At 44.7% G+C, this 24,807-nt stretch overlaps 3 protein-coding genes across 7 annotated transcripts in view; 2 read left to right on the plus strand and 1 right to left on the minus strand.

Moving 5' to 3' along the window:
* RO60 (Ro60, Y RNA binding protein) overlaps positions 1-12,232 on the plus strand; it is a 146,090-nt gene extending 133,858 nt beyond the window's left edge. For both annotated transcript variants that reach the window (XM_053985452.1, XM_053985451.1), the window contains 4 exons: positions 9-125; positions 890-1,003; positions 1,413-1,559; positions 2,444-12,232. In XM_053985452.1, the coding sequence (XP_053841427.1) occupies positions 9-125; positions 890-1,003; positions 1,413-1,559; positions 2,444-2,596 (531 nt within the window). In that variant the 3' untranslated portion in view covers positions 2,597-12,232. The remainder of the gene's footprint in view (positions 1-8; positions 126-889; positions 1,004-1,412; positions 1,560-2,443) is intronic.
* Positions 12,233-12,401: 169 nt separating this feature from the next.
* Positions 12,402-16,719, minus strand: GLRX2 (glutaredoxin 2). 4 transcript variants are annotated; one of them, XM_053985476.1, is made up of 4 exons: positions 16,554-16,719; positions 14,486-14,555; positions 13,592-13,768; positions 12,402-13,066 (listed from the first exon to the last, which is right to left on the minus strand). In XM_053985476.1, exons 2-4 carry the CDS (start codon positions 14,546-14,548, stop codon positions 12,947-12,949), a joined length of 360 nt encoding a protein of 119 aa, XP_053841451.1. In that variant the 5' UTR covers positions 14,549-14,555; positions 16,554-16,719; the 3' UTR covers positions 12,402-12,946. The 4 variants fall into 4 exon arrangements, with proteins under 4 accessions (XP_053841451.1, XP_053841448.1, XP_053841450.1 ...); XM_053985473.1 differs by lacking the exon at positions 16,554-16,719 and adding an exon at positions 15,689-15,778; XM_053985475.1 differs by lacking the exon at positions 16,554-16,719 and adding an exon at positions 15,522-15,621.
* Positions 16,720-20,872: 4,153 nt separating this feature from the next.
* The window catches only part of CDC73 (cell division cycle 73), a 103,087-nt gene continuing 99,152 nt past the window's right edge, over positions 20,873-24,807 (plus strand). The window contains exon 1 of the mRNA XM_053985454.1: positions 20,873-21,038. Coding sequence (XP_053841429.1) covers positions 20,908-21,038 — 131 coding nt within the window. The 5' untranslated portion in view covers positions 20,873-20,907. The remainder of the gene's footprint in view (positions 21,039-24,807) is intronic.

Raw genomic sequence — 24,807 nt, forward strand, 5'->3', positions numbered from 1 at the left:
TCTTTCAGACAGTGGAGCCAACAGGAAAACGCATTGTAATTGCAGTTGATGTTAGTGCATCAATGACACAAAAGGTTTTGGGCAGTGTGCTCAATGCCAGCACAGTTGCAGCAGTAATGTGTATGGTGAGGCTTTCAATTTCTTGTATTTATAACTGTTTTCAGCTTGAATTGCTTTTTTGATAGAAAGGTGCTCTAAAGCTGGTTAGAAATCAAGAGGAAACTTACATATAATATTTTTTGGGTACAGAAGGTGTGACTTTGTGCCTCATTGCTGAAAGCTACTAGCAACCATATTCAGAAACATCAGTGTGAAGAAGTTGATTTCTGTTGTAAATCAAAGTGGTCAGAGCAGGTTTTTCACTTATCTTAGCCATAATAAAATGGTTTACTATAAGTAAGAACTGATAACTTTATCCTACACGTTTTAATTTTTTCAGAAGCATGCATGGAAAAAAACAGATTAGATTAAGAACTATTGGGATCATTGTTATCTCTGTCTGAGTTGTCAATGTGGCCTTTATTCACAATTGCTTTCCCCTCAGTTTAGTATTCTAAAGCTTCTAGTGTTGTATTCTTTTATTGCAGAGGAGTTGAACTTTTGTTGGCCCTTAAAAATGGTCAAGGTTTTATGCCAGAGGGGAGGCAAGAAAAATGAAAGTATCATTAGTTACAGTAATTAGAACAGTTGTTCAGCTCTTTTTGCATGTTTATTTGCAGTGATATTAGAGAATATTTGAAGTGTAGAGTGAACCATTACTGTTTATGAGCAGCTATGATGATTTAAATACAAAAGCATTTGTCATGCTGTGTGGTAGGGAATGGCTCAGTTCAGACATTAAAAATTCAGAGTAATGTAACTGAATTATTTTTGTCTCACTCTTTCTCAGGTTGCAGCACGGACTGAGAAGGATTCCCAAATTGTTGCCTTTTCACATGAAATGGTCCCGTGTCCAGTGACAGCTGACATGACCTTACCTCAAGTTTTAGTGAAAATGTATGAAGTATGTAAAAAAAAAAGTCTCAGCAGTTACATTGTATTTTCTTTGTAATCAATTCTACTACCTTGTTTAATCTGTATAGCTCTAGTACAAGATTGGATTTTTTGGGTGCATTTTATTTAGAGAAAGCCCAGCAAATGTTGTTATTTCATTTGCTGGATATTAAACATTGCAATTTAGAATGTCAGTGCTAGGTCACAATGAGTTAGCTTGAAAAGAATATTTTAAAAAATTCAAACAAAAAAAAACCAAACCTGTACAAACTGAGATAAAATGAACGAGTTTAACAAAAAAAAGCCTCTGTGTAGTAACACATTGTAAGACATGAAGCTTACATCAAAAGTAATTTTTCCATGGTTTGTTAATTTCTGTATTAATGTGTTCCATGTATATTTATTTTTTTCTCAATAAGATTCCAGTGGGTACCACTGATTGTTCCCTTCCAATGATATGGGCTCAAAAAACTCAGACAGCTGCTGATGTCTTCATTGTATTAACTGATAATGAGACCTTTGCTGGGAATACTCCTCCTGCAATGGCCCTTAGAGAGTACAGAGAGGTAACTATGCTTCTGACTGTTTATTGTTAATAATTACTGTACAAAGTAATTACCAGCTCTAAAATTCTTCTAGAGATCGGACTGGTTGTGGCTTTCTTCAGTAAATAATTATATATTGTTAAAAACTTATCAGTCCTGTAGTTAGGCAGAATTAGTGCACATATTGCACTAATTGTGCATATTTAAAACCACAGAATTGCTAAAAGGGTTTGTAATTAGCCTGCCCTGCTTGGTGTGCTGTAATGTTCATGAAATTTTGTTACTCAGGGACTGCATGAATTTCTATCTCTCCTGTATATAATTGATGGAGTAAGTTTTTGTAGTTGTTACAGAGTGATGTTTGACTCTCAGAATTAAATTCAACTTTAGTGTCTGCAGTAGATGTCAAAAAAATTCAATGAAGTAATGAAGACTAGTGTCAAGAGGATGAGATGACAGTATCTTGTGAAGAAAGCCTATTGTGTTTTAAAGGAACTGCTCTAAGCTGTACAGCTTCATAATTTTACAATAGAATTCTCCAAGCACATTGCTATTGGAAACCCTTATTTATTCAGCATTATGCTTTAGAGAAACTATTTTTTAAACTACCAAAAATATGTTTGTCAGGCATGGGTGTATGGACTTCAATCATTACATAGTTTCCACCCAGTTGAAATGAATACCAAAAATCTTTAATTTGGTTTCCTTAGTTGAGGTTAGCTGCCATTCCAGTGTTGACAGGCATCCTGCAGTTCTCATTCTGGCATCCCTCATTTCTGTCAGTACAGCTCTTCAGACAGTGGCTTATGCAAGCGAGATTTGGCCCTCTGGTGTATTTAAGTTACTGCATATGTGCATGTTTTACTCTAGATGTTTTCTGATATTTTTTGCTCTCCTTCCTGTAGAAAATGGGTATTCCTGCTAAGCTGGTTGTTTGTGGAATGACCTCCCATGGTTTTACGATCGCGGACCCGGATGACAGAGGCATGTTGGATATCTGCGGCTTCGATACAGGAGCTTTGGATGTCCTTCGAAACTTCACTCTGGATTTGATTTAAGTTTTTTAGGCATCTGCTCTTCCCAGTGAGTCCATTGCTGGCAACAGATTTCACCCTGGGAACTCCCAGCTAAATATACTTTATTAGCTTATGGCATATTGTATACATATCAGAATGTTACGGGAGGTGGTGGCACTTCAAGCATCTCTGACTAGAGCTTCTCACTAAGGTGTTTGTAAGGTTGAACAGAACTTCAGTCACATGCAAATCTAACAGATTCAGAGAAACTCAGCGCTTGCATCTCTGGTGTTTAACTAACTGTCAGTAGCCAGTGATACCCCTGCCATTGGAGGTGGCAGCCCCATGTCACCGCTGTCACCCTGGGACGTGGTGCCATGCAGCAGCACACTGCACATTTGGACGCTTCTGTAATGGCTGGCAGTGCAGTCACATCGCCCTTCAGAGTCCTGCAGCACCGCTGGCAGCCCTGCTCCTTCAGAAAGGCATCTCCACTCCTCAGCCGCCTTCCTTGTATCCAGCACGCTCCTTTTCCCAAGGCAGTCGGTTTCTTCCTGTACACACACTCAAAACTCTAGGTGGACTTCATTCCCTGACCAGCCTGGGCTCTGTGTGAGCTGGAGCTGCAAAGAGCATCATCCCTTGTGTGAGAAGCACAGGAACTGTACTCTGAGTCCTGTGGGCCAGCAACAGCCACTCTGGATCTGTCCTGGGGGTAAACAGGACCCCCTGTTATGATGGGATGATGGCAGGACCACAGTGTACTTTACAAACCCTCGGTCCCTGAGCTTCACCAAAGTCTTCCTGGCTAGCCTGGCCTGCACCACATGAATCACCCCACCCCTGTTGTCCTCAAGCTCCACAGCATCCACTGCCTTGAGGAGACGGGTGGCTTTGCCTGGGCCTGAAGAAGACACCACAACAGCAAACACTTTGTGTCAGCATGCTGGACCCTGCTCTTGCTCTCCACCAGTGCTGGAGTCAGCCCAGACTGACCAGCTTGGCCACATCCAGCTCCTCAGCAGGCTAAGTGAAGAGGGCCACAGTGTTGTCCAGCTCCTCATGGACTTTGGAGTTCTTGTGCTGCAGGTACCCCTGCTGCAGCAGCAGTCCCAGCACCTGCTAAGGACATGCTGCCTCCATCAGCCACAGGAGCAGGTTGTACTGCAGGATGGCCAGCTTCCTGTCCCCCAGGACTTCAGCAGCAGCAGAGACCAGCAGCACCAGGAAGCAGGTGGATCACCTCCAGAGCCCTGAGCACCACCTTGGAGTCATTGAGGGGGGTGTAGATGAAGCTGAGGAGCCCCAGAGGCCAGACCTTGGCCTTTTAGGGCTGAGAAAAAATTGATTTCAAACAATCCTGAATGAAAAGGGGTCCAGGAAGGCTGGACATTCTTCAAGGATCTTAAAGATGGAGGAACAGGCTGTCCTCATGTGCTGAAAGATGAGCCATTGGGGAAGAAGACCAGGCTGGTTGAACAGGGAGCTGTCACGGGAACTCAGGGAAAAAAGACCTTTGGAAGAAGGGGTAGGATGCTCTTGTTAGGTTATGCAGGAAGGTTAGAAAGTGAAACCCCAGCTAGGAATTAATTTGGCCACTGCCAAAATAGATAACAAAAAGTGTTTTTACAAATATATCAGCAACAAAAGGAGAGCCAAGGAGAGAACCTCCATCCTTTATTGCATGTGAGGGGAAGCATTGCCACAAAGGATGGGAAAAAGGCTGAGGTACTTGATGCCTTCTTTGCCTCAGTCTTTAATAGTCAGACCAGTTATCCTTGGGAAGACAGAGACAAGGAACAAAATGAGGTCCCTGTAATTCAGGAGGAAACAGTGACCTACTGCTCCACTTAAGTGTTCAAAAGTCCCTGGGGTCAGATGGAATCCACCCAAGCTGCTCTCCACCATTTATCATCAATCCTGGCTAGCCAGGGAGGTCTCAAGGTGACTGGAGGTTGGCCAGTGTGGCACCCATTGAGCAGAAGGGCCAGAAGGAGGATCCAGAAACCCACAGGCCTGTCAGCCTGACCTCAGTGCCAAGGAAGGTTATGGAACAGATTGTCTTGATCACACAGCACATGCAGGAGAGCCAGGGACCAGGCCCAGCCAGCATGGCTTTATGAGAGGCAGGTTCTGCCTGACCAACCTGATCTACTGTGAATGGTGACCTCCCTAGTGGATGAGGTAGAGGCTGTGGATGTGGTCTACCTGGGCTTCAGCAAAGCCTTGGACACTGTTTCTCACAGCATTCTCCTGGAGAAGATAGGAGCCCGTGGCTTGGACGGGTGTACTCTGCTGGCTAAAAAACTGGCTGGACAGCTGGGCACAGAGTGGTGGTGACTGAGTCACATCCTGCTGCTGGCTGCTCACCAGTGCTGCTCTGTAGGGCTCACTGTTGGGGCCAGTCCTGTTCAGTATCTTTATGGCTGATTTGGACAAGGGGGTGGAGGGCACCCTCAGTCAGTTTGCAGAGGGCACCAGGTTGATCTGCTGGAGGGCAGGAAGGCTCTGCAGAGGGATCTGGACAGGCTGGATCCATGGACTGAGGCCAAGTGCTGGGTCCTGCCTTTGGGTTACAACAATCCCATGTAATGCTCCAGGCTGGGGCAGAGTGCCTGGAAAGCTGCCCAGTGGAAAAGGTCCTGGGGATGCTGGTCCAGAGTGGGTGAACAAGAGCCAGCTGTGCCCAGGTGGGCAAGAAGGGCAAGGGCATCGTGGCTTGGATCAGAAAGAGTGGCAGCAGGACCAGGGAAGGGGTTGTTCCTCTTTACTTGGCACTGGTGAGGCTGAACCTCAAATCCTGTTTGCAGCCAAGAATTGGAACAGGCTGCCCAGGGAGGTGGTGGAATCATCATCCCTGGAAGTGTTCCAAAACCACGTGGATCTGGTGCTTAGGGACATGGCTCAGTGGTGGACCTGGCAGTGCTGGGTTGATGGTTGGACTTGATCTTAAGAGCTCTTTTCCAACCCTCACAATTTTGTGATTTTTATTAACTTTTTGTGAAGGGAAAACAAGAAAAGCGGATGAGGAATCTCTTTTTTTATTTTTCCTGTTTCACACAATTTAGAATAACAGTGAGAAGTTTGCTAAAAGTGGTTACAGGGTTACATAGTATATAATTTAATTTCATTTATAGTAGACTATAAATATGGAGAGATTTTTAATTTCCCCCATTGCTGTGGAATGCTTATTTGCAAGAATAAATTCATGAATTACTTTTAGAATGGAGCTGGAAACAAATGGGCTTAGTATTTTTAATAATGGCAGTTCACCAGCAACTTCATTGAGAGGGACTTTTCTTTGGGCTTTTTTAAATCTTTGTATTTTAAGTGTTAGTAATGTTCAATGGTTTCCATGGCTATGGTTAAAATCTTCAAAAGAAGTTTTTTCTGGTATGTATTGAGACCATGTGACTGTGATACAGTGTAAAAGTTACCCAGGGACATTTTATACTGCTAAAACTGAAAGTGCAAGAGCTCATGCTAATCTTTTTCTCTCTCTGGATTATCATCTGGGTTTTCAGGAAGAAATATCTCTTTAGATAAATTGAGGGGCAGTTTCTGCACAATACCGTTTCAGAAGCACTAGTTTAGAATTAAAAATGCTTTACAGGAAGTTCTAAAAACTGGTTTTAGTAGAAAAAGACCTTGGAAATGACTGGGATGTCACATTCAGTCCTTGTCACAACTTCAAGAAGCATCAGCACACCTTCAGTGAGCAAGATTAACAAGTGCATGTGTCTTGGCCTACTCAGCAAAGCTGAGTGGGAACAACCAGAAACAAAAAGCTACTTTTTTTTTTTTTTTTTTTTTTTCAAAAGAATGTATTCAATGACTCAGAAACAATCTTCCTAACAGGAGAGTATTTCATTTTTTAAAATCTTTTTGTAGATTAGTGTTACTTCTGATTTCATAAATTAATTCAAGCTAACATATTTCAAAACTACCTCCAGTTTATAGTGACCAATTCTTAAAAGCTTTTATGAACTGTACAGTTGCCTCATTTGTGTTCACAAAATCTTGTTTAGGAAGTGATTGAAACTGGATTCTTTATTTTTAATTTTTTGTTTTTACTCTGATACTAAGAGTGTGGCAAGGAGAAAGCCAGTGAGTATTCTACCACTTTGGAACAGAAATTGATAGCAATTTGTGTGTATGTGTATTTAATTCTGTGTTTTCTATATGTATGTATAAGGGGGAAGTTAAAAGATCTCTTTAGTAGATCAGTCTTACAAGATTTGAAAGGTTTTTTAGTGATGCTTTTACAACTTCCTCTAAAACATATGTATTTCATCCTCTTTTATGCTAATGCAGACTGTTTTAAAGAGCAAATTTGATGTTAATTTGAAAGTAATTATGATTTATAAAAATAACACTTTTAGTGTTAGTGGTAAATGACACATAAGACCATATTTTTCTGCCTAAAACCCAAGCTTTTAAATGTAAAGTTGAAGTTCCTACTATACTTTTGGTACTTGTAACACTTTTCATTATGCCTCATTCCTATTGATTATAAATTCAAAGCTTGCATTCTGTAGCCAGGATATCTCTTTTGGTGCTAAAATAGGATGTTAAAGGTTACTGAAGGTATTCTGCTACTTACTTAACACTCTCCCTTAATGCATAATCAATCCAGTGAGGGAAGCCTCTCCTGACATAAAGCAGGGCTAAAGGAACTGCTGGGTAGAGTGTTGCCTTTCAGCCAACATGAATTCAGTCACTCCTCAATTATCACTGCTCTCACAGAACAGCTCTGACAGAATGCTTGGAGACACAGGACTGCCACCAGCTCCTCGGGTGAGTTCTAGAACAAACCAAGTGTTCCTACAAAAGCTAAGACATAGCACTTTGGGGTTTGCAAAAAGAAAACCAGCCATTTCTCATGAAAAATTGTTTGTCGTTTTCAGCTTCTAAACAAAACACCATGAATATGGGGAGTAAACTCATTTGCTCAGTACATGTTAATAATTATTTCAAGTAAATGCACTGGTGTTTTGGGGTTAGGGTTGGTAGTAATGCATTTTAAATGACACAATAGTCAAACATCTGATTGGGTGTTTCCTTGTAAGCTAGAGATGTCAGAAATAACTGATAGATGAGTATCTTTTGCAAGTACTTTTTTCTTATTTGCAGTAGTATTTGTGAAGTAATAGGAAATATTTTGGACTAAATATAAAATGAAAACTTAAAACAGGTGTTTCAAGTAACTTTCAAGTAAATTTATTGCAAATAAAAATTAGAGTAGTTACTAACAGATTGACTGTATGGTTATAGTGGTGTTGCATCTTTGGAAGCAGTCCAGTTTAAAATGCAATTCCTTGAACTAGAGTGTGGAGATAAAGATGGACTTTTCAGTAGGAGTGATAGAAATTGTAGATCCCTGTGTCTGTTGACACTGGGTAGCTGTGACCAAGGATAAAAGGTAGTCATCCCTGCTGGGGTACAGAATATGCTCCTAAACATTTATGGTGTCTCTGGACTAAAAACCTTGTCAGTGGTTTATGTGATGTAAAACCAGCACTGATGGGACCATGTTGCCATCTGCTCCCCCTTCAAGATTTGCACAGAGAGAGGGCACTGAAGTAAATGCTGACAGCTGAAATTTTGTTGTATGTGGACCTTTGTTTCTGGGAGTGTCTTTCTGGTTTTGCCATTCTCTTCTAGTAAGGGGCATGGAAGAATGATGCTGCATATTCCTTGTCCATAGAATGGATCTTTTTTATCTGCCCATACACTGAATTTTAGGGGACAGCATGACTCACTTGCCATAAAATGCATTTGGCCCATTTCTAGTCTTTAGTTATTACACTGGTAATTTCCAAAACAACTCTAGACATGTAAAGAGGCAATAATTAATGCTTGAAAAAAAATTTAAGAAGTGAGCTAAGACAAAATTTCTAAGCTTAAGCTTCAGTTCAGTGTACAATAAATAATCTATCCTTTCACCAAAAAGGAGACTTTCAAATTAGTAGTGGTCTTTGCATTGGAGGAACACTGACTGGAAAAGCAGAAAAGGGGCTATAATTGTGCACTGTAGTTTATCAGTAAACATTGAGCAGGGACAAGTTTAAAGCTAGTTAATTTTATTCAAAATGCTGAATGAAAAAAGGTCTAAATGCACAGAGCAACTGTAGACCAGGCAAATGCAGGTTTCCTGATACCTAACAGTTAACTGGTTTCAGTTTGACTGCCATTTCTCTGTGACCCCCTTGACAGCTGTGGAGCATTAGACTATGGTGTTGAACACTGTAATGTTCAGGCACTTTAGCTTTAAGAAAGAAGAAAAGCATGTCATGGTTGGAAGCACAGCAGAAGTGAAACATTTCTCCTGTATGGAATGAACATCCAAGGTCAGGTTTTTTCATGGAAGGGACACAATCAGTGATGTGGAGAGGGCAGGAGGCTCTTGAGTTTTTAAAAATAATGCAGTGAGCACATCAGCATTGTGTAATAAATTCAATAATGACAATAATAATTTTGCCAAGAAATAGAATTTCATGGCAGGAATTTTAGACCTGGAGCAAACAGTAGGAGAGTTTGAGGTGCTTGTAGAATTAGATTGCAGTCCTCTGTGTTTCAACAAAGAGAAGTCTAAAGGTAGGTGTAGTTCTGAAGTCAGCAGGGCCAGTCTAAATGCCCACTCTGTGAGGGCTGCTCATAACTGACACTAAAATACCTTGCTGCTTAAAACCACTGTTAAACTTGTTTGTTAAACACAAGTCTTAAGGAAGTTTATGTTGTTTTTTCACATTGCTGATGTTACCTGATGCCCATAAACGGGTATGGCTTTAAAAGGCTATTCAACAAAGTACATATTCTTGGCTTAAAAACACATCAGCAGTTTGGGAAATGTATTTTAGTAGTGGCTCTGACTGTAAAAACACTATGAAAATATTTGTCTGAATTGCAAATACTGCTTAACCCTGTCGCGAGCTCACAGGCACCATAACAGAAGCTTTAGTTTTGGTTCCATTTGTTTTGTTTCTTCTTGTTTTGCTGTCCCCTTTTCTCTGTTAGTGTTGGGTTTTTTTCTCCATTTTCATCTTGTCACCTCAGGCCTATACTTGAATCTTTTTTCACAAGCTCTCATCCATTCCTTTTTTTTTTATTTTTGCCTCTGTTCTTCTGCCTTCTTGTTGTCACAGAGTGTGCTGACTTAGCTCCCTGCACCAGAACTGATGGCATAGTATTTCACGTTTTTAATAGTGAATACTTTTTCCTGTTCTTTAATTATATAAATCTCTCACAAAACATCTAATTTTATTGTGTATCTGTCAGATTTTTTGGTAAAACTCTGTGTAAAAATCAGTTACAAAAGTATACCTTATTTATTACAAAAATCCAACATCTGCCTGTGAATGGCTTTATTTGAAAAAAGTAACAATTACAATTGGCTTTTCATATGTAAAGCTTTTTTCTAGAATTGGTTCAGTGATTTGAAACTCTTCATTCTTTTAAACAGTATCAAGTTGCTGTCATGCAGAATTAGGAAAACATTTAAATTAATACTCTGAATAAAAAGGCAGCTTCTTTGCAGTATTGACTAGAGAAAGTCTTCAAAGAATAGCCTATAGAAGTAAACCTAAGTAAAGAATCATTTGTCTTTCTTGTGCTTTTAATCCTTTTATTTAGTTTCTATGAAATTCCACCAGTTTCTAGGTTTATTTTGCTGTCTGCAGTGGTTTGCAGTGCACAGATATGCTGCTGTAAGCAGCTGTTCTAATGACTTTATTGCTGAAATGGTAGAGATTTTTCATCTTACCATGACAGTGGAGTGTACAAATGGCTGAGCAAGAGTTCTGGGGAAAAGGTAAAACACTGAGCAGGACAGTGTTTCATGCATATGCTGCCCTGAGGGAAATCATAAAAGATAAGCTAATTTCAGCAGAAGCTATGGTGTCTTTAAATATGTGTGCTTACATATCTGGATTTATGATTCTGATACCGCAAAGCGTGGTTTCTTTAGGTATTTCTGCATTCTGAATTTAAGTTTAAATATATATATTTGCATATATATGTGGTATGTTGAGAACTTTTACAAATGCTTCATTAACAAATAATGAATATAAGTAGCTGCTTTCCTAACGTTACCAGCTTAAGAGTTAAGCACAACTAGTTACAAACAAAATAACTTTTCATTCTCCTGTAAAAGTGCAGTTCTACTCTTTAAAAATAATTCTGTATTTAAAAAGCAACACATGGGCACATTCACAGCTCTGTGTGCTTCATTAAATAATTCAGTGTTTGTTTCCAGCTTCTTCTGCTTCTTAGAAGCTTGGGATTTAAGATGGATGAGCAGGTATCCATATCTTCTAGTGGATAAATTTCAATATTTAGATCCCAGGACAAGCATATTTTAAGATAAACAGCTTTGTCCTGGAGACAATGCTGGGGGGGAAAAAGGAAATTTTAAATTACTATTTTTGAGGTTCTTAATTTTGGTGGGTTGTTTTTTTTTTTCCCTAGATTAGAACCACACTTTAACTGCCATATCATGTTTAATTAACTTAAGCATAACATGGCTTTGTGCCATCCAGTAACAAAGGCACTGTCTTGCTGCTACTTTCTGTGAAAATGTACACAATGAAAAAAAACTGTTTGGATGGGGAGCCTTAATATGGTTAAAAAGAAACATAATTAACCCTTTGAGTGCCTTAAGCTAGATCCTGTTTAATGATGGGGCACTCACTTGGATCTGCAGGCACACAGCTTCTTTGAAAGGCTGCAAGAGAATTTGCCTTAAGTGACAATGCCCTGGGATTTCCAGAACTTGGAACTCAAAGGGTTATTTTAGACTACTGGTTTAAAAACCAAGCCTCTAAACAGGGAACAAAATGAAAAGGTCTTTGAAAAATTCCTTTGCATACTATTGTTATTATTTGTACATGATGGGTTTTTCAGCTTTGGGGACAAATTTACTATTAAGCTTCTGGTAAAAACATCGCTGGCTAAACAATTCTACACAGAGAAAAAGAATACTTGGTATTCTTATATGACTGTGCAAAATAAATTGCTTTATTAAGTGTAAATTCAGAGATGCACATCTGTGTGTTTACCTTGATGACTAGCACGACACAGTAAACAGTAAATAATTAACACAGTAAACTGCAATAATTAAAATGAATCAAGGTCAATGTGTTGAATTAGTTGATTACATATTAAAGATGCACAATGCAGGCAACTGTATACTAAAGACTTTCTACAAATTATGCAGTTTAAACTTAGTTCAAACCTGCATCACAAAAATGAAGCTGTCAAGTTTAAATGATACTCTTGCCGTCCTAGTTAGCTGGAATTAAAGATTGATGGTTTTTTCCCATGAGGGGAAAAAGTAGCTTAGTTACATGCAGTGCTGAAAGCAATGGAAATAACAGAAGTCTTAATTCATAAAAAGTGAGTACAAAATTAATTGACTAATGTTCTTATTCTAATATGTGCACCTTTAGTTGTGTAAAGGTCCCTTTAACTGAAGAATGGGATATAATTTTCTACTTGCATATGAACTTCCTTGAAATAACCAAGAGTCTTGGCATTGCCTGGTCTGGCTTTGGATGTACATTGTACTGAAACGATGGAATTTTAGTCATTTCCTTTAGACATTTAACTGAAAGTTAAAATGGCTAGTAAACTGCATTCTGACTGTAGAATTTAAGTACTAAATAAAGTCTATGCATATTAGACCTGCTTCACTTGCTCTTTGTTTCATGCTGTTGTTGGATCGGTTGTACCACAGGCTGCAGCTGCAGCTGAGTGCCCGAGCTGCCTGGCCCCCCTGGAAGGACATTCCTGAGTGGCAGTACAGACTGATACCTCACAGTGCAGAGTAAAGATGAAAGCTGTCACTCTCTAAAGCTGCCAGAATCTTTATTCCCTTTTCTGTTCCACTGGACACACGATTTGGGAGCTGGGTGATCAGGCACTGGAATACAGGAGAGGCAGACATGCACACACCAATATCACTACAAACTGGGTTTGCTTTACATTTCAGTTTGACAGAGAAGAATTATATTTAAAGAAACCATTAAATGAAACTGACAATTTATTGAGACAAAGCTAGAAAGCAAACTAATGTGCAGCATAACCCACAGGATTGTTTTTGCAGACCCTGGCTTCCCTGGAGCAGGATGTAAGCACCATGAAATGACATCACTGTCTCACTGAGAGCCCCCAGAGTTAGATAACGTTTGCTAATGAGCATCAGGGTGGTGAGAAAGCTGAGGCAAGGACACCAAGTAATTTGCCAAGTCCATAAAGTCTGTCAGAGTGATCTGTAATTCAGAAAGCCATGGCTGGAGGTTGTTGAGTGCAGCTTGTGCTGTGTCTGTGATCTTCTGATTTCATCTGAAATTCTGTTGATACAAAGGAAGACAAAGCTAAGCTAGAGATCGTTGCTCAGTAATTTGCTTTCATTTGACACTGATGAATTAAAGGAAGCAGTTTGCCTTCCTCATGAAGCTTTTGAGTATCTGTTGCACCTCCAACACAAGTCCCATTGATAAACACTCTTGGGACCTATCAAGAAAACAAAAGTTGCATTAGTTACTTCTTGGAGAAAAGGTAAACATTCAGGCAAGCCCATGTGGACTCCAGTACACACAATTATTGTGTTCATCTACATGTGTGTATAATATTAGTGTACAACCCATACTTGTCCACAATATTTACAGAGATGGGAAACTTCATGTGCCCCTCAAAAGTGGGATGAAGTCACTGTGTGGATGATTGTAATAAATTCCAATAATTGAGTCAAGTGAGACTATGTAAAATAAAATAAAGGTTTTAAACACAACGGTTTAAATATACAAATGAAAAATTACTTTGATACTTCAATTATTTCAGTGGCAGTATGGCAAAGATCAGCTCTGAGCAATAGCCAGAGGGGTTCTAGAAGAAGAGATCTCCTGCAGTATTTAATTTAGGAGCTTGTATCCCAAATTTACCTGTCTCAAAACAATTAAGGACTTGCTATGGCTATAACCCAAGAGTGATGTGTGTAGCCCAAGTTGTTACTTGTTAAGTATAAGAGAATATACTCACTGTTCTGCCACCAGTCATCTGTTCCAGAACATCTTGGAACTGCCTTCCATTTGTATTTGCGTCCAGTTCCACAGCTGTGTAATTCACATTCAAACCCTCAAAGAGGTTTTTTGCCATTTTGCAGTATGGGCATGTTGTTTTAGAGAAAATCACCACACAGTTGTGTGAAATAATGTCCTGTGTGCTCAAAAGAAAGTTAAAAGTCAGCGAGCTTCAAGCCAATGCACTTAGAACACTATTGAACAGTCAGGAAAGTAATACAGAAGTTAAAAAGTTGCTGTCAGAGTAGCAAACACAGGAAAATCTCTGCAGACACCTCTGAAGGCAGGTTGGAGCTGCATCTGGCTCCAAACTGAGCACAGGGATGGTGGAGTGTGTGGTACAACTCTGCTCTGCAGTCTGCCCAACTCCTTTTGTCCCCTTACATTGTTTAGGACAGTTTTCTCTGTCTGTAAGGCACTGGGGATGTGCCAGTGGCAGGCACAGTGACCAAAAGCAGTGGGTGGAAGATACACCCTTATCACTTTACTGTAAATTCAAGGGGATTTCAGGCTATCATTAACTATCAGTAAATTTATAAAAAAACACAACTTCTAAAATATTTAACTTTACTTGATATAAGTAATTTTACAAGGTCCCAATGTCGACAGCAGCACTGAATTTGAGTAGAGATCTAAAAAAAAAAACATAAAATGGGTGCAGCCTAGGAAGACCAGGTTCCAGGGCTGTGGATAAACAAAACTACCAGCACGGCTTGATAACCACAATGAACATAGGAACAGGTTCGACAGGCAGAACTATTTACAGTATTTCTTTGTGTAAATAAAAAAAGGTTTGAATTAACAAGCTTTTAGAAATGCTGAAAATCAGCAAAAGCAACATAAATAATGCTACCTGTATTTGATTGACAGCAGCATCATTAGACAATCCTACAGAAGCGGTCTGGCTGTTCCCCATTCTAGAACTAAAAAGAAATGACAGTCAGATCTTCGAGCTTTCAAAGAATCGCCACATTGCCCTGTTTGCTTTCGGTATTTCACTGACTTCTCCATGAGAGTTCACTTGAGCTGCAACATCTGCAGCCACCCCGCTTCTCGTGTGCCTGCAGGGAAGGGGAGCAGCGGCATGGCTGCGGCCGCGAACAGCCCGGCGGGGCCGTTACACGGGAAACGCTGCGCGCCGCCGGTGACAGCCACACACCGCGTGCGACACCCGCGACACCGCGCCGCCGGTGACAGCCACACACCGCGTGTGACACCCGCGACACCGCGCCGCCGGTGACAGCCACACACCGCGTGCGACACCCGCGACACCGCGCCGCCGGTGACAGCCACACACCGCGTGCGACACCCGCGACACCGCGCCGCCGGTGACAGCCACACACCGCGTGCGACACCCGCGACACCGCGCCGCCGGTGACAGCCACACACCGCGTGCGACACCCGCGACACCGCGCCGCCGGTGACAGCCACACACCGCGTGCGACACCCGCGACACCGCGCCGCCGGTGACAGCCACACACCGCGTGTGACACCGGCGCTCCGCGCTCCCCGCCTGGCTGCCGCGGGCCCGGCACCCGGCACCCCGCCCCGCTCCCGAGCCCTGCCCTCATCCTGATCCCGACCCCTGTCGCTCTCCCAATCCCGAGGCCGGACCCGGTCCTTGTTCCGGTCCCCGTCCCGGTCCCTGTCCCTGTCCCGACCCTAATGCCAGTCGCGGTCCAGATCGCGATCCCTGTCCTCATCCTGATCCCGAACGCTGTCGCTCTCCCAGTCCCGATCCCGATCCCTGTCCTGTCCCCGTCCCGGTCCCTGTTCCGACCCGAATCCCAGTCCCGGTCCCGGTCCCGATCCCTATCTCTATCCGTGTCCTGATGCCGATCCTTATCCCTGTCGCAGTCCCAGTCCCGATCCCAGTCCCTGCTCCAGACCGTGTCCTTGTCCCGATCCCAGTCCGGGTCCCGATCTCTGTCCGTGTCCCGATCCTTATCCCGGTCCCGGTCCCGGTCCCGATGCCTATCTCTGTCCGTGTCCCGATCCTTATCCCAGTCCCATTCCCGCTCCCGTTCCCGGTCCGGTGCCCCCGGCCCGCACTCACCGCCCCCCCCAGGCCGCCGCCACGCGGCGCAGCGCCCCCTGCAGGGCCATGGCTGCAGCAGGAAGGGGCGGCGCTCCCCTCAGCCCTCACGGCGGCCGGCGCCGCTCCTGCAGGACCCCGCGCCGCCTCCCGGGGCTGCCCGCCGCGCTGCCTGAGCTCCGGGAGCGCCGGCACAGGGACAGCACAGGGACAGCGACAGGGACAGGGACAGGGCCGTCATGGGGACAGGGACAGGGACAGCACAGGGACAGGGACAGGGACAGGGGCAGCACAGGGACAGGGACCGCACAGGGACAGGGACAGGGGCAGCACAGGGACAGGGACCGGGACAGGGACAGGGACAGGGCCGGCATGGGGACAGGGACAGGGACAGGGACAGGGACAGGGACCGCACAGGGACAGGGGCAGGGACAGGGCCGGCATGGGGACAGGGACAGGGACAGCACAGGGACAGGGACAGGGACAGGGACAGGGACAGGGACAGGGACAGGGACCGCACAGGGACAGGGACCGGGACAGGGGCAGCACAGGGACAGGGACAGCACAGGAACAGGGGCAGGGACAGGGCCGGCATGGGGACAGGGACAGGGACAGCACAGGGACAGGGACAGGGACAGGGACAGCACAGGGACAGGGACAGGGACAGGGACAGCACAGGGTCAGCCGGGCCAGCACAGGGCAGCACAGGATGGGGCAGCTTTCTCGGGATGAGGTCGGGAGGGGCATAAAGAGGGGCTGGATTTCCCAGAGGCCCCGGAGCCGCTCCTGGTGTGGGGGAAGTTGGGGAGATTTGGCCTCCTGCCCGTCTGACTTCCACATGTGAGGGTTTCGGCGGTGCCTTTGCTTTGTCCAGTGTAAAACTTACTTTAAATCTTCTCCGTCCCCGTTCCTGTTGCCTGTTCTTCCTCACGTTTCTTTCCTGCCTTGCAGTTCTTCGGTCAGAAACTGACCAGTGAAACAGGAGCTTTGGGAACGGAGTAAATAATGGGTGGGGGGTGAAGAGCTGCTCCTCGTTCCTGGGAAGTTGTGTTAGTGGAGTTGGCCAATTGTGTAATGTGTGGAATGTTTTAGTGGCTCCTGGGAAAAAAAAAAGGCGGGGGGGGGGGGGAGGTCTTACTTTATGTAGAGGTGTTGGGTTTTTTTATTTCCTCAGTCTGCCCAGTAGAAGCTGTTCAACAATATTCTGTTATTTCACCCCCACTTACCTTGCTGTGGAGCCTGGTCAAATACATGTGCCTGGCAGAGCACTCCTGTGGAATATTCTCTGAGTATCCCCTCTGGGGTCTGCACAAGTACTTCAGTAGTGGAGAAACTTTTCTAACCCCTCTTAGCTGAGGGGGCAAATTGTGCTCTGGATCACTGTTCAGTGCTCAGCCCTATATTTTAAAAAATGCTTCAAGGAAATGCACTCCTGTACTGATTTGGTTTTGCTCATATGTATCTGTAGAAAAGGGAATGTGTGTTCATGCATGATGTATCTTTCTGGATGTTGATTAATCTTAAATGAACTTACCTATGATGTAAATTTGTCTAATGTTTTGCAACTTAGTTTTGCTTTCCTGCAAAAGATCAGTGTAACCTGTTAAAGTAGTGAGAAAATGCAATTGAAACATTGTACCCATGTCATATCCTTTCACGGTACCAAATGGTAACTTGCCTGCTCATTTCAGATAATGATTTTCTAGCCTAATGTTCTGTGATAAAACTGATAAACTCTCAGGTATCTAATGCCACATGAAAATAGTTTCACATCAAATCCTGATTCAATCATTTAAATGCTGGTTAATTATGTCACTACGATCCCAAAAGCAACTGTGGGAAATATTTTATAAACTCCCAGTTGAAGTGGCACGTTAAGAGTAAACCCACTATATTTTTGCATTAAATTTGGCAGAAAATCACCCCCCTGGCATTCCAGCTGCTCCTCAGATATCAGAGGGACTGGGATAGCTGGGTTTAGCTTCTGAGCATGGCCAATTCAGCAGCAGACATGCAGAGCTGCTGTGGCACTGGGAAGAGATGACCTTTGCAGTTCCTCCCAGCCCAGCCCACCCTGTGCTTCTGTGCTGGTGGTGAGTACCCTGTGTGCAGAGGTGTGTGTGAGCCCATGAAATATGAACCCCACAGCCAGCCACTAGCACAGCCAGTCGGGAGATGCCAATGTGGCACTAAGAGTATGATCACAAACACAGGCTGGCTTTCCGAATGTCCCAAGCGCTGGAGTCTTACCCAGTAGGTGTCCCTGTGGGGAGGAGATAGGTAGAGCCCTCTGACAGTGCCAGGATACAGAAATGGCGTCTCCTCTGACCTCCCTTACCACTAAAGCTGAATTTACATTGTTTTCAGTGAGTGACAGGAGAAGGTGAAGTTATGGCTGACATAATTCCCATTTAAGTGGAGTTTGATTTTAGTCATGAGCATATATGGGGGGTATTGACACAAAGCTGGGTCATGGCTTGGGTCACTCCGTTGGCTTAGTTCCTGTTACCTGCATTGTTCCTGCCAGAGCATGACCACGGCACCTCTGTGCCACTCATCCTTTGTTTTCTATCTGCATTGATTTCAGCAGGGCGAGACCAACTCGCTCCCTGCTGCTCCCTGCTTTGTTCCCTCCTCCCAGAGCAGCACGCCGGGCTCCTGCAGGGATCCTGCTCCTAAGGGTGCAGGCAGCTTGTCCCTGCTGAACTGCTGCCAGTGCACAGACTCCTTCTTGCTCAGCTTTCTTTTTCCGTGTTCTCCCCAGTGAAGGCAGCCTTAAATGAAAAAGGAAGCCAGAACCACAACGTTTTCTGGAAACCTGTAAATAAATCTCTTTGTAGCTGTGTGTGCAGCTGACTGTGCACTGCACCGTTGCCTGCTCCCTGAGCAGCAGAATGGAGCAGAACTGAAACAAGGGGCTTTTGGGTGTCACTGTAATGCAGTCACTGTGTGTCCCACTCAAAAGAAGTATTGCTTGTAGTGCAGCAGATGTACAGGATGTGTTTCTGAAGAGGTCGACTGGCTTAAGGGATACACTGGCCCTTTTGGATGAGGCATGGAAATGGGACTTGGCCTGCTGGAAGCATTTCAAGTCCTGTTCCAATTTTCATGAACTGTAGCTCCAGTAATAATTCCAAATCCAGTTCAGGAAATGATATTGTTTATTCATTATGCCTTTGTCTTCTAAACACATAAATACTACTCTATACCCATTGACAAATAAATATTGGCAGTGATTGGTATAATTCACTGTGTTACTGGGCGTTGCAGTACATATTTGTGTGCTAGACTATTTCAATACCATATCTGAAATGTTTTAATTACACTTGTGGTGCTCTGCATGTTGTTGTTCTGACACAGATGGGGATATCACTAACATACTGAGACAGGGAATTCTATAGGCTGGTGGCTTGTAGTCTGTTTTGTCAGTCTCAGCACATGTTACTTACAAGAAGGAAAACTAACCAATTCTGCCTTTTGCAAATTTAAGATGGGATCATGTTTTCTGCCAGTGTTGGAGAGTGTTAGGAAAATTCTGAGCATCGAAGGTTGGAATAAGTCATGATGAGTGCTTCCTTTGGGGTCTCAAATCCTGCAATCAGTATTCCCCAGGGGTACCTGTTTGTTTGGTTCTGCTGGGAATGCTATGCTCCCAGTTTTTGTGTGTTTGAGCAGGAGAAATGAACTTGGAACATGGAGAGAACATGGAGAGAGCACATACCAGCTGCAGCTGTGCAGTTGCTCAGGTGAGCAAACAGAGCAAACTGAGCTCTGAGATCCCAGATTCTGCAGGGTAATGCGGGATGTGCTCCATGGCATTACTGTTTGTCCTTCTTCACATTTACAGGCAACTTTTGTTTTTTTTGCTATGGTCTTTTGATGGCTTATTTGTATGAGAATTTAAGGACATTTTTGTGATTGATAAAGCAGAGACTATTCTATCTTTTTTTTTACCCAGCTTCATATCCAGGATACAGGAGATTTTCTCTCCAGCCTGCAGAGCAAGATGCACGCCCAGTGTCTGAGAGAATTGGAGTCACAGAATATCCTGGGTTGGAAGGGACCCACAAAGATCATCGAGCTGAACTCCTGTCCCTGCACAGGACACCCCAATAATTCCAGCATGCGTCTGAAAACATTGCCCAAAAGCTTCTGGAGCTCTGGCAGGCTTGGGACCACTACCTGCCCTAGGGGAGCCTGACCACCATCTGGGTGAGAAACCTTTTCCTAATGTCCAGCATAAACTTCACTGATACTGCTTCCTGCTGTTCCCTCTGCTCCTTTCACACTGCTTTCTTGAGGTATTCCTGTGGCCCTGCTGTCCCAGCCCTTACCAACCACGTGCTGCTGGGCTCACGGTTGGGAGTAATGACATAAAACCTCCTTAACACCCCCAAACCCCTCCCAGGGCCCTTTAAAACCTCTTTAGTGTCACTAAAACCCTCCAAGTACACCATAAACCATCCCAGCACCCCCAACACCCCTCAAACCTCCTCAGCACCCCCAAATTCATTTTAGCTCTCTCAGACCCCTCCCAGCACGCCCTAAAGCCCCATTATCACCTCAAATCCCTTTGAGCACCCTCTGAAGTCTCTTTAGCCCCACTAAAACTCCTCCCAGTGTACCACATGCTATCCTAGCATCCCCAAACCCCCCTCTAACCTCAACATCCCCGAAACCCTTTTTAGTTGTGCTTTAGCATCCACGAATCCCTCCCAGCACCCAGAAAAACCCCATTAGCACCCCCAAATGCATGCCAGCACCCGCTAAAACCCCTTCAGCACCACCAAAACTCCTCGTTACCCCCCGCCCAAAACCATCCCAGCGCGCCCGGGGAGCGCGGCGCAGCCCCGCGCCGTGACTCTGCGGGCACCCGGGAGCATCAAAGCTCCAGAGAAGAGAAGCAGCGCCCATAAACTTGGGCGGTGATTGTGTGTAAAGCTCTATTTTCACATAAAACGTAAGAAAGCTCCGCGTGCTCAGCCCGGAGAAAGCCGCACCCACACACCTCGCCCCGCCTGGGCCGCCGTGAGGGCCAGGGGGCGTGGCCTACCAGCCCTCCGGCCCCGCCCCCTCCCGGCGGGGCGGGCCCACGTCGCTGCCATGGCAACGCGTCCGGCGTCGCCCCTAGTAGGCGGCGCGGCGACGTTGGCTCAGGCATTCGCGGCGGGCAGCCCGGGGCGCGCCGGCGGGGTCCTGCGGCGGGCGGCGGCGGCCGGAGCGGTGGCGGCCGGGCGAAGATGGCGGACGTGCTGAGCGTGCTGCGGCAGTACAACACGCAGAAGAAGGAGATCGTGGTCAAGGGCGACGAGGTGATCTTCGGAGAGTTCTCATGGCCCAAGAACGTCAAGACCAACTATGTCATCTGGGGGTGAGCGACGCGGCCGGGGCAAGGGGCGGGTGGGGGGAGAAGTTGCCCCGAAGTTGCGCCCGGGCAGCGGGGACGGGAGTGCCAAGTCCTGGGCGCCCCCGGCGCTCCGCGGGTAGCGAGGGGGACGGGGCCGGGCGGGCTGGTGCCGCCCCCCGCAGGGCCTCGGCGCCCCGGCGCCCTGCCCGGCTGTCCCGTGGGCGATCCCTGTCCCCTGGCAGCCCGGCCGGGCGGGGAGCGCTCGCCGCTCCCTTCGGGAACGTTCCCGGGTCCTGCCCTGGGCCGGGAGAGCCGCGGAGCCGGGGCCGGGCCGTTCCTCGGCTCTCGGCGCTCCTGTCCGTGCCGCCCGCGGGGCCCGTCCTGCAGACTCATGCGATGAGATGGCAGCAGGCAGCTTCTCCCAAGTTTTTCCGGGTGTTCGGTGAAAAAGACGCGTTATGTTGTTGCTCGGACAACGCTCTCAGGCACACGGTGGGATTCTTGGGGTATTTTGCGGGGAGCCAGGAGTTGCAATCGGTGATCCCGATGGTCTGTGATTGTCCTGCCTTGGGTTGTCGGGACTGCTGCTCGTCTCCTGGAGCTTTGAGGCACCAGGAGGAAGCCAGCGAGGCCCGGCCCGACGCTCCCTCTGATGAGCTGTGCAGGTGCTCTGCCCCCACCTGAGGCCTCTTCCTGGGCAGGACCTAGTGCACGCTGTTTCCTAGTTGGTCTTGTCGTAATAAACCAGTAGAGAGAGTGTTTATGTGGCTTAAATGATTGTAGTAGATAAGATGCCTGGTTTTAGAAAGCCTCTAGTAAATGGGGGGTTTTACCTGTTGAATTTCCTAGTACAGCATGGATTGCTTATATTGCAAAGGAATTTTTTGTTTGCCTTTCCTCAGAATTTAGCAGCTGCTTGCTTCTTAGTGTCCTCACTAGAAGCATTCCAATGAGTCTTTTTCAAACTTAAGAGGGAAAAATGCTTCTTGCTAAAGCTCAGGTACTGATCAAAGAGGACATGTCATCCTGTGAACCTTTGTGGAAAAGCAGAAGTACATGCAGATTTCTCACAAAACCCCGAAATTGTAGTTGAGTCTGACCAGGAATTTTTTTTTCTCATAATTATGACATGATTATTACTAGCCTTAGATTGAGAGGGAGAAAGGAAATAAGCCTACTTGCTTATCTTCAGTTGTAGGTGGACTTTTCCTAGCTGATTTTACTTTGTTCCTTATATATTACTAGAAATCTGCTTTTTCATTACCTGTTTTAAGCTTTCAGAAACTAATTTTGGAGTTATTTGTGCTTCCTGCCTGAGTGGGGGATACTGGTATGTGGACTTAAGAGGAAGACAAATATTTGGATAAGCAGTTAGAAGTCTTGGCTGTATTTTTGCTGGGCAATGTGTAGACAGATGTGGTGGTTTCCTTGCTACAAGTTGCTTTTCCCAAGTGGTAACAAGTAGTGGTTAAGTAGACAAACAAGTTTCATTGCCCTTCTGCAGGGAACAAGAAACTGATATGCCAGCCCTATCCTATTGCTCAGGAGAGCTTGGATTAGACTCAGAAATTGTTACCAAAAGCCTAAAAGCAGCTGGAGAGCAAAATTTGCTGTGTACAGCCAGGCAGCTTTATCTTCCTGGTCAAGAAGGATGTGTGGGTGAACAGAGGATTCTCTGAGCGCAGCAGCAGCAGCTCCTGTCAGAGCTGTGAGTGCTCACCCCCTGGGTATGTGTGTGGTGGAATTTGAGGGGTTTTGTTCTTTGGATTGTTTGAAGTGAATTAGTTAATCTTGGTTTAGGCCAGTGGCTTTTGCATTTTTGATAGGATCAGACTGCTCTCAGTTCACAGCATTTCTTGTCAACCACTGTGGCATTTTGCATGTCTCAGCTTTAAATTGAAGACACCGTAAAAATGAGACCAGTTCTGCAAGCCATGCTCAGTAGCTTGAACACCACACTTCAAGAGCTGCTAATTTAGGTAATTGCTACACTCAGGAGGGACATTTTCAAAAACTGTCAAGATTCAAACCCTTTTATATTCAGGTCACTTGACAGGATCCAAATTATGCTTGCACTGAGCAGGTGTTGGTGGCTTAATCTTTCACAGAACAAACCTTGAGTTCTGTTTTAGATGTCCCCAGCACGGTTGCTGTAATTGCATCTCCAGCCTGAAGAGAGTAATGCTAGGCTGAAGAGCAGCAGTGGCATTTGTCCCTGCTAGAATTAGAAGTAGTCCCAGGAGACATTTAGCTGTGGCTCCTCGAGCAGCTTAGCTGGCAGAAGTCAGCAGTGCTGCTCTGCATTGCCTTCTCTCTCTGCTAGCACAAGTGTCACCCAAACAGGGAATTGGGCTGAGGAATCAAGCCAAGTTAAAGGTAACCTGGAGGAAAAAAAAAAAAAAAGTGTGTGTGTGTGGGGGAAGCAACTTTAATCCATTTTAGTTTCCAGATAATAATTATAGGGATGCTCCTGCTGGCACATGAAAAAGGCTAGGTGGTCTGAGATGAAGTGGTTTGTGTGTTTTGACCTATGGGTCTTGAAGAGTAATTAATGAATCTGTTTCAAAACCAAAGGAAGGAATCAATCTACCAGAGAAATTTATTGTTTTGCTTGCCTAGCCAAGGGGCTTGGATATGCAGCTGAGTTTTCAAACAGTGAGCAGCTGGCCCTGGGTATTGTCAGTTGTGTGATACTCAGCATGCTTTGTCTTGTATATTTAAAGTTTTCTGCTTGGTTTTGTGGATGAGACACAGGTCCTTAGTACCTCTGTAAAACTACAGGCTTTGAAACAGGAAAGAGGAAATAAAGCTGTTTAAAATGAATAAATTCCTGGTGCCCATAGGTGGAAGGTGAATGGATGAGGAAGAAGTAAGTTTCTGGTGTTAAAAATGAGCAGTTGAAACTTACTCTCTCCTATTATATAAACATTTCCTCAATTTTTAAGCTGAATTTTATTTTGTAAGAGATGCAATTCTTCCTTATATTTTTGCTTTAATGATTGTCACTGGGTTTGTTGAGGTCTGCCTCCTATGATTTTAATTTTTTTCGTACGTAAATAATGCCATAACTGAATATGAAAAATAACAGAATCAATTTCTATTTCTACTTTAGATGTTTGTAAATTGAATGAGGCAAACTACCCTCAGATCTGCCTGTTTTTAGTTCTCTGTATATTTAGCAGGAGCACACACTGATGTTGAAATGTCAGTTTAGGCTTAGTTTTTCTCCTTGTGTGCAGCTGCTTGTCCATCTGATGATTTCCTATTAATGTGCAATATCTTGTCCTCCTAATAAAACATCCTCTTAGAGCCATAACGAGCACGGGGAATTCTTGTGTGTGTGGTTGAAGTGATGAAGTACCAGCTGTGCCCTGCTGAGCTTTGGCAATGTCTGTGCCTTTGTAACACTGTATTGTTTCAATTAATAGATAATGGCTCAGTATTTGTTTGTATTTATATCTTGTCATTTCTTGCTAAATATTGTAAAGTTTGAGTAGATGACCAGCTGGACTTTACTATCGTGCTCACTGCAAATTACACACTTCAAAGAAAGAATGAGTGATTCTGAACTAAGACAATCTAAAGTGTTTGTTTTAAAATGAAGTGACAGCTGTATCATGTGACATCATGGCTTTGCTTCAGAGCCAGGCCTGATGGAGGAAGCTTTTGTTTCTGCTAGTGCTTCCAGTGTGTTTAGATACCACCTTATCAAAGATCCTTACTGCTTTGCTGCTTGTTCAAACAGTTCCTTGCTAGGAATCCAGTGCTGGTGGCTGCCTGGAGTTGTGAAGCC

Source organism: Vidua macroura, chromosome 9 (genome assembly GCF_024509145.1).
Source record: "Vidua macroura isolate BioBank_ID:100142 chromosome 9, ASM2450914v1, whole genome shotgun sequence".
Classification (NCBI taxonomy): Eukaryota; Metazoa; Chordata; class Aves; order Passeriformes; family Viduidae; genus Vidua; species Vidua macroura.